This window comes from Tympanuchus pallidicinctus, unplaced genomic scaffold (assembly GCF_026119805.1).
Source record: "Tympanuchus pallidicinctus isolate F22 unplaced genomic scaffold, pur_lepc_1.0 scaffold1, whole genome shotgun sequence".
Lineage (NCBI taxonomy): Eukaryota > Metazoa > Chordata > Aves > Galliformes > Phasianidae > Tympanuchus > Tympanuchus pallidicinctus.
The window spans coordinates 4757384-4765831 of NW_026294618.1; the positions used below are offsets into that span (position 1 = coordinate 4757384).

At 46.9% G+C, this 8448-nt stretch overlaps 1 protein-coding gene across 2 annotated transcripts in view; it reads left to right on the plus strand.

Annotated features, from left to right (window-relative positions):
- Positions 1-5940, plus strand: part of KIF13B (kinesin family member 13B) — a 120781-nt gene extending 114841 nt beyond the window's left edge. For both annotated transcript variants that reach the window (XM_052690865.1, XM_052690874.1), the window contains exons 38-40: positions 214-276; positions 1794-2817; positions 5525-5940. In XM_052690865.1, the coding sequence (XP_052546825.1) occupies positions 214-276; positions 1794-2817; positions 5525-5820 (1383 nt within the window). In that variant the 3' untranslated portion in view covers positions 5821-5940. The remainder of the gene's footprint in view (positions 1-213; positions 277-1793; positions 2818-5524) is intronic.
- Positions 5941-8448: the final 2508 nt, after the last annotated feature.

Here is an 8448-nt window from a genome sequence, read left to right on the forward strand (position 1 = left end):
TGAATTTGTGCTTGTAGTTGAAGTTCAGGGATGCCTCTGTTGCTTTGGTTAATGCATTCATCTGCCCCTTCAGAGTGTGTCAGCAGAACACGTTAGGATATTAATGCTTGGTCCTTATGATAATCCCAAAATTTCAGATGTCAGTTCTGGCGTTTACCAGCTGGACAATGTGTAACCCCTTATTGAACGATGCCCTGCTTTTCACTCCTGCAGGCTGTCCCACGGATTATGGTTCAGTCTGCCACTATCGATGCCAGTGCTGCAAAGATAAAGCAGGTAAGCACACCATAGCGTGTTAAGAAACAGTTTCTATATTCACATCACTGAAAACCAGAGGCAGCAAAAGCCACGTAAGCCTGTGGCACTTTTGCTGTCACTTCATGGTCAGACAATTAAATGCAGTATGCGTTGCTGTGTTTTCTTAGGTCTTGCTAAAGTCTCCCCTCTGGTGCTGGCTGTGCTTCTATACTTAAAAGCCTGGCTAATCATATGATTGTATTTGCAGTTAAGTAGCTAACATTTAGCTGTTTTGCTGCTTTAAAAGACAAATTGCTTTGCCCTGATGCTTTCTATAAACAGAACGAGTCTGTTATTCTGAGTGCTGAGCTTAATTCTTGATTTTACATTTCGAGCCAATTCATGATATCGGCTTGAAAAAAGGCTCTTGTAAGCAGGGCAGAAAATAGACCCTATGATCTCCCACAGTTCAGCAGAACTTCAGTCTTGTGAATAGCAAATCAGCTTTCTCCCACTGTGCTTTTATTGTCTTAGTAAAATGTGTGTTATCTGAACACAGCTTAAAAGGGAAAGCCCAAAGAAAGAACAGAATTCCAGAGTTCACATCTACAGCACCCGCTCCGCAGAAAAGCTGGAAGTGTTTTCAATCCACTGCAATGTTTCAAACAACTTTTCTGTATTATATCTTACTTAGCAATAGCTTTGGCTCCTGAAGCTCTTGTAATTCAATCAAATCCCTCTTTCACTGAATGCCACTTAAGTTCCCAGTGAGAAAGATATTTCAGAACAAGGTGCAAGTCCTGTTGTTTGGGACACTTTAGTATTAAATGGGAAGAAGACAATATTTTGAACAGTAAACAAGTATGTGCACTTGAGAGTTAACAGGTAGGTCCACGCCTGCCTTCCTCCAACCACTTTTTCTTCTTCATATTAGCAGCCACCTCCTTCCCTCCCAAAGAGATTTAGAGACATCCTAATCTTTTAGAGTACATGAGCTGGCACAAGATATTGATCTATCAGATTTAGTAAACTTTACAGCCAAGAAATACATCACTAAAATGGGCTGTTAATCTCATGAGGTGCAGTTAATTTCATACCCTGGAAGTGTGTGGTGCTGGTGACAGTGAGGTGGGAATGGCATTTGGGAACGGGAACATAAATGACAGTTTAGCTGGAAAGCTGTGATTTATCAGTCCTGAAAGTTAAGCCAAATAACTGAGAGAGGCTTATAGATCATGACTGTTTCACATTTCGTATAAATCCTGCTATTCAAACAGCAAATGACCATTCCTGCAATATAAATAATTTTTCAGTAAATATTGGGGAGCGTATTTCTTTTAGTCATTGCTTTTCTTATTAATGGAAGAAATGAGCTGACAATCCTGCCAGATTTGTAAAGCTGACTTCAGATCAACTTCGTCTTCTGGAGACTGTGGCTACGTGGGGGTGTAGATATGCCGGAGGCCTTAGTGCTTCTCAGAGACCTTGTATCTGCCCTTTAGACCCAGAGAGTTTGGATATCAGAGTTCTATGGTCACTGTCCTCTTCTGTTTCAGCTGAACCAAGAGGCAGCAGGGAAACGACCATTCGAAGCTGCGGTACGGATGTCAGAGGTGGAAAAGAATCCCGAAAAGATGCCCAAAATGCCTTTGCAGCAGCCCACGGGAGATGCCCAGGCTCAGGACTCCCAGGAAGGGCCTCCAAGTCCTCTGAGCGAAGCCTCCAGCGGGTACTTTTCCCACAGTGTATCAACAGCCACCCTCTCTGAAGCCCTCACAGCAGGGAGTGATGCTGTGGTTCAGCCAGGGGGACAGACACCTGCCCTAAGTGACTTCCCAGCTCCTGCTGTGGCTCAGGGATCTTCAGACATGCCGGGACACTCGGACAGTCCTTTGGAAAGCTGTCTCAACAGTAAGGGGGAGAGTCTACCCACCCCCAGCCTTCCTGGTGCTCACACAAGATCAAAAGACAGCACTGAAGTGAATGGGAGTGATGCTTTGAAGTCAAAATCTTCTGCATCTCCTGTGACTCACAGTGAGCAGGCAAATGATGCCTCTGTAGCCACTGATGCAAAAACCTTTCATTCTACCTCTGCTCCAAGGATGGAGTCATCTAAACAATTGATGGAGTCAGCAGGACAGGCTGTCAGGAGAAAGGAAACAAGTTCTGGGGCTTCCGAACTGGGGGCTCCCAAACCACAGGTTCAGCCCAACCAATCGTCCCAGCCCAGCGTTGCCGCCTCCCCCTTCAAAATCCAGAAAGTCAAAACTTCAGAGCTCAAGTCCTTCACCAGCATGTTGGGGACTGATCCCTCGTGTTCACTAAACGCAGAGGAGGAGCAGCAGGAAGGAGAAAAGAGCGCATCTGCAGCACATGGCCTGAGCCATAACGGGTCAGAGATGGCAGAAGAAAAACTGGAAGTAGTTTCTGACTCTGAAGATGGCAATGAGATTCCCGAGTGGCTGAAAGAGGGAGAATACGTCACTGTTGGTGCAAACAAGACAGGCATCGTTAGATACATTGGGCCCACGGATTTCCAGGAGGGAACGTGGGTTGGTGTTGAACTGGATTTACCTTCAGGTAAGATGCTCTAGATTGAGTGCAACATAGGCAGCATTTTGGAGTTTGCGGTGTTTGTTGTAATGTTGGCAATCAGGAAAAAGAGGTGGTCAAACTTTTTGTTGAGTTTCTTTTGTCATTCCTTCCTGACTCTTACTTTTAGGCTTCCCAGACTTTATATAACAAATAATTTTTAGAAACTAGGGTACCATTCTTGGAGAAGATTTGCTTCCATGTGTCATTGGAGCGTGGTGCAGAAAAGCAATGATTGGGGAAGAAGCACTTTAAAACTACGGAGGTGAGAGGAAAGGAGGTGATAGCTGGCATTTGTTCTCTACTGGAGCCTCAGGCTTCACAGTTCCTTCCCTTCACAGGTTCACATCAGCTTTCATGGCACTCGTTTTCTCTGTTGTCCAAGAGCAGGCAGGATGTGCCAGTGGAAGACTCAGGAGAATCATAGAATCACAGAATCACCAAGGTTGGAAAAGACCTCTAAGATCATCCAGTCCAACCGCCCACCTACCACCAGTATTGCCCACCAAACCATGGCCCTCAAAACTACATCTGAGCATTTCTTGAACACCTCCAAGGACGGTGACTCCACCACCTCCTGGGCAGCCTCACCACTCTTACGGAGAAGAAATGTTTCCTAGGAAGTGACCATTAGATAACATTGACTTTCACAGTGAGAGAGTGGTTTATAAAGAGCACTCAAAGCTGCTTATTTAAATTCTTTTAGCCAAGCTACAAAATTCTAAAGCTGCAATGCAGGCTGTGGTTGGTGAATCAGCACGTCTCAAGGAGTTGCCCACATTCTGCTGCATGCTTCTCTGAGATTGGAGCTGCTCCCCAAGATAAGAAGTGTCTCCAGGATCCAGGACTCCCATTTAAATGAGCACTTATCTTTCCCATGCGTGGTGTGCTCATAAAAGCTAAACTAGACTGCGTGCTTTTAGCTGGGTACAGAAAACTGCCTGGATTTGCCATCCCAGAAAGCAAACTGTAGCTCCAATCCTTCTGAAAGTTGTAGGCACTATTCTCTGAATTCTTTGCTTTCTCATGCTTTATTTTAAGAATGTATGTATTTATAGACTCACTGCAGTTTTGAAGTCACATTCCCTCCCTGTCTGGTCCACTGACTAGTCGGTGAGCATCAGCTTAGCCTTCCTTGGAAGAGTCTTGTGGCTAAGAGATGTTGGTCATGTTGAAGACTCAGCTGCTGGTGGTTTTGGATATTCTTCTGTTTCCACAAAGATTTAGGTCCCTGATTTTGTAGAGACATAGAATGGCTTGGCTTGGAAGGGACCTTAAAGCCCGCTCAGCCCTAACACCTGCCTTGGGCTGGTTGCCACCCACCAGCTCAGGCTGCACAGGGCCCCATCCAGCCTGGCCTTGGGCACCTCCAGGGATGGAGCATGATTTGTTGGAGCACAGTTGTCTTCTAGCAGACTGTAGCTTCCCTTGGGAAACACAGTCACAAGCTGGTGTCTTTGGACTGGGAGGAACCTTAAAGCCCATCCAGTCCCAAGCCTTGCCATGGGCAGGGATGAACCAAGGCCAGTTCTACTGCAGCTGCTTCCTATGTTTTTACTTGGATATAAAACCAGCTGATGGGTTTTTTATCTTATGCATTCCTCAAGGGAGGCTTCTCCCACTTATCTGCTCCTCTGGAGCTTGAAGATTTCTTTCTCTGTCGAGTTCATTGATCACGAGCTCTTGTTTGCTCTCATACAAGCTTTGTACTGATGGTGCTTGCTTTCCTGCTTGTTTACCTATTAAGAGGGAATACAGCATTTTGTTCTGCAGGAACAAAGTGCTTCCAGTGCCCTCCTGTATAATAGTTTCTAAGTCTGTCATCATCATAGTAGCTTTTATTTTCAACGAAAGTCTTCCCTGCAGCATGGCACTGTCTTTCAGCCCAGGCTGCTGTTGTCGCTCCTTTATCCATACACTTCTCTACTTCTGTAATAGCCTGCATGACTCTGCACGGAGCTGTTACTGAGCAGCTCAGCCAGGAGATTTATGCATTGTTTTTAACCTTAAAAACAAAGGAAAACCCTATCCATTTAGTCTGACAAAAACTATAATTAGTATAGCCCTCTGGCATTATATTGTTCTCAGGCATCGTGTTAGTTCAGTCCTTCAACTTGTCTTTAAGCATTTTGTAACTGTGACTCAACCTTCATCTGAGGCAGAATCAGCCCAGTTAAATCCCTGGCTCTCTTAAACCCCCCATCCTTGTCCCTGCTGCTGATAATAAAAGAATCACAGAATCACAGAATGGCCTGGGTTGCAAAGGCCCACAGTGCTCATCCAGTTCCAACCCCCTGCTGTGTGCAGGTCGCCAACCAGCAGCCCAGGCTGCCCAGAGCCACATCCAGCCTGGCCTTGAATGCCTGCAGGGATGGGGCATCCACAGCCTCCTTGGGCAACCTGTGCCAGTGCCTCACCACCCTCTAGGGGAAAAACTTCCTCCTAAGTGCCCTGGGGCCCTGCGTGAGTTTCCTCGAGTGCTGGGTAGCAGCACACCCTACGCACAGAGCAAAAGCCATTTTGTGCAGCAGTGGCACAGCTGCCCAGGGAGGTGGTGGGGTCACCAAACCTGGAGGTGTTCCAGAACCATGGGGCTGTGGCAGTGAGGGATGTGGGCACAGTGGGGTGAGGTTCTAGGGATCATAGAGATCTTTTCCAATGTTAATGATTCTGTGATCTCTGTTTCTTTTCAAAGGGAAGAACGATGGCTCCATTGGAGGAAAGCAGTACTTCAGGTGCAACCCAGGCTATGGATTGCTCATGAAACCAGGCAGAGTTAAAAAGGCCGCAGGACCAGCGAGGCGACGGAGCACCGGCGTGAGGTTGCAGGGAGCAGCATCCAGCGAGAACAGGAGGAGTGGCAACTTCTCTGCTTCAGCATCCAGCCTGGCTTCACTCACAGCCCTGGCTGCCAAGTCAGAAGCAGGACCCACAATTCGCATGGAGAAGAGCCAGAAAAACGCAGAGAACAGGAAATCCTGGGCGAGCTGAGAGAGTGGCCTGCTGCAAAGCGCCGCAGCTGTGGGCCCCCATCTTTTAGCTTCAGCTGGCTAAAAGCAGGCCTGTGAACTTGTGGTTTGTGGCAAACACTAATGAAGGGTTTTTTCTCTGCTTTGGGTGACTGGCATGTTCATTCCTTGCCTTGCCATGGTGCTGGGTCTACAGCCATAGTTTCGTGTTACATGTTGTGATGCTGAGGTGTAGGGTGACTGTGAGCTCTGCTCTCCTCCACCTCCCACAGAAGGAGGAGATGAGAGTTGTTCAAATTATGGCATGACTTCTAGTGGCTACAAAACCCTGCCTACACCTCAGTGCTTCTCTGAGCACGAGTCCCCAAAAGAATCAATTCTGTCTAATTTTGTGAGAGCTATATTCCATAATGCATGGTGAAAGGGCAAGATAATGATCCCAGATGGGCAGAGAAGGGAACATATCTGGTAATGAGGAACCCCTCAAAAAACTCTTTCATTTAAAAAAACAGTAGCCCTCTGGTTGTGTGGCCCAGCATCAGTGCCTGGTTTGGTTTCTGTTCTGTTATCCTGTTATCTGTATCTGTTATTCTGGTATCTGTGTAAATCAGCCCAAAATTTATTGCTGATGGGAATGAGAGCAGGCCCATGACCCGCTCTGTAATATTTTGGATCCCTTCTTTTCACAGAGGAGGAGAGTTAAACGAATTTGCCATCTCAGATTCATTTAGTGTGTGCTCTCACCATGCTGTGCTCCTCTCACTGCCCCAAGCACTACAGGAACTTCCCATTTGCTCTGCCTTTTGGGTCAGGAGGATTTTGGCAGAGATGGCACTGCAGTGCTCCCATGTCCCCAACCTTTTGTTGGGTCCTGCCTGCTGCTCAGTGGAGCATCCTGCCCAACCTTTGGGTCTTTGCCCAGCCTTTGGGTCTTCACCCAACCTATGGGTTTTCATCCAGCCTTTGGATTTTCACCCAGCCTTCGGATTTTCACCCAGCCTTTGGGTCTTCACTCAACCTTTTTGTCTTCGCCCAACCTTTGTGTCTTCGCCCAACCTTTGGGTCTTCACCCAGCCTTTGGTTTTCACCCAGCTGTTCAAAGCAGAGGCTTGCTGCTCTTGTAACAGGATGAATCCAGTGTATTTATTTGTATTTATTGTGTTGAACTGAGCAAAGGTTGCGCTTTACAATCATCCGCCGTCCGGCGTTGTGCTGAGGAGAGCAGTGCTAAGGGGAGCCCAACCCAGTGACATGGAAACAAACCCATGACAGAGTCTTCCCCAAACCAACCCCTCCCAGAGGTGGAGGGTTGGCCTGGCTTTTATAAAACTTGATTTTATTTTTAGTGAACCTTACTAGTTTTTAACACCCTGTGGCACAAATTACATACCTGTATATACGTGTGCACATACCTGCGTACACCCATTTTCTAACAAATCAAGAAAGGCCACAGGCTTTTATATTCTGAGCTGTTTATACCTTGTTTAAGGAATCGGGGGGGGATTGGACAGCTTGAGCAATAAACGTTTTATCTACTTGGGGAATATTTAGGATGCTGAATTAATGATTTCACTTTAATACGTATCTAGTCTCTGTCCGTGCTGCATGTGGGTATCAAAGTGCCTTAGCCATCTGGTTCAGAGGTCCAAGGGAGAGATACATTGTCATCAGAGGAGACAGAGATGCTTAGTGAAGGAGATAATTATGCTGATTTACTGTAATTAATATCATTTATGCAGAAGGAATAAAATTAAAATAGAAACTAATCTGTAGCTGAAATAAGTGGGATGGGTTACAGTGCAGCACGCGTAGTACTGCCAGGGATTTGCATCTCCTCTCAGCTTTTGTTAGTTTCAGTGTTTCCTGGATTTTTGTAAAGAAATCTTCATATCAAATGTGTAGAGCAGCTTTTAAAGACGTTTTTAGCACACGTTTTTTCCTCCTTTCCCTTTGCTTAAAGCTCCTGTCCATGAAGCCAAGGTGATGGGAGAAATTCAGTAACCAGGAGTTCAGATGCTCGAATTCCTGGCTTTTATAGACATGATCCATGCAACAAAATGGCATTTTGCTTCGGGGCCTGATGGCTCTCACTATGGAAGGCCGCCCGCTGGTTCATGTGGCGCCTCTTTCGCTGCCTTGTCTGCTTTCTGAAATCCACTTTTGATGTTTTTCTGATTGCACTCTGCTCTGATGTGCTACACAGAGGTGGAAGCAGCACATGGAAGCAGCCCCAGCCTGCGGGTTTTTGTAGTCTCAGCATTTCATTGCAGGAGTTAGGGTTGCCTTCACAGCGTGTTGATGTTTGGGTGTCCCCCCAAAGGGGGATATGAAGGGAAGAAGCTGTCTGAGTCCTCCCACACCCCTCTGCTCCGCTGAGGACTGCAGATCTCCAGGGCTGATAGGAAGCAGCGAAGGTGCAGGAGTGACAGGGTGCAGCCCAAGCAGCTGGGCAGTGGCTCACTGTGGGTTTCACCCGCTGTAAATTCCTCTGCCTGCACTTGTATTGCAGTTCTTGCTTTGTAGGGTAGTATTCAAGTGTCTGGGACACGTGCTGGGAGGCTGCAGCCAGCTGCTGGGGGTGGCTTTCCTCTGCCTCTGCCCTTGGTTGTGTTCCCACACTGCGCTGTATGGATTCAGAGGGGCACAAACA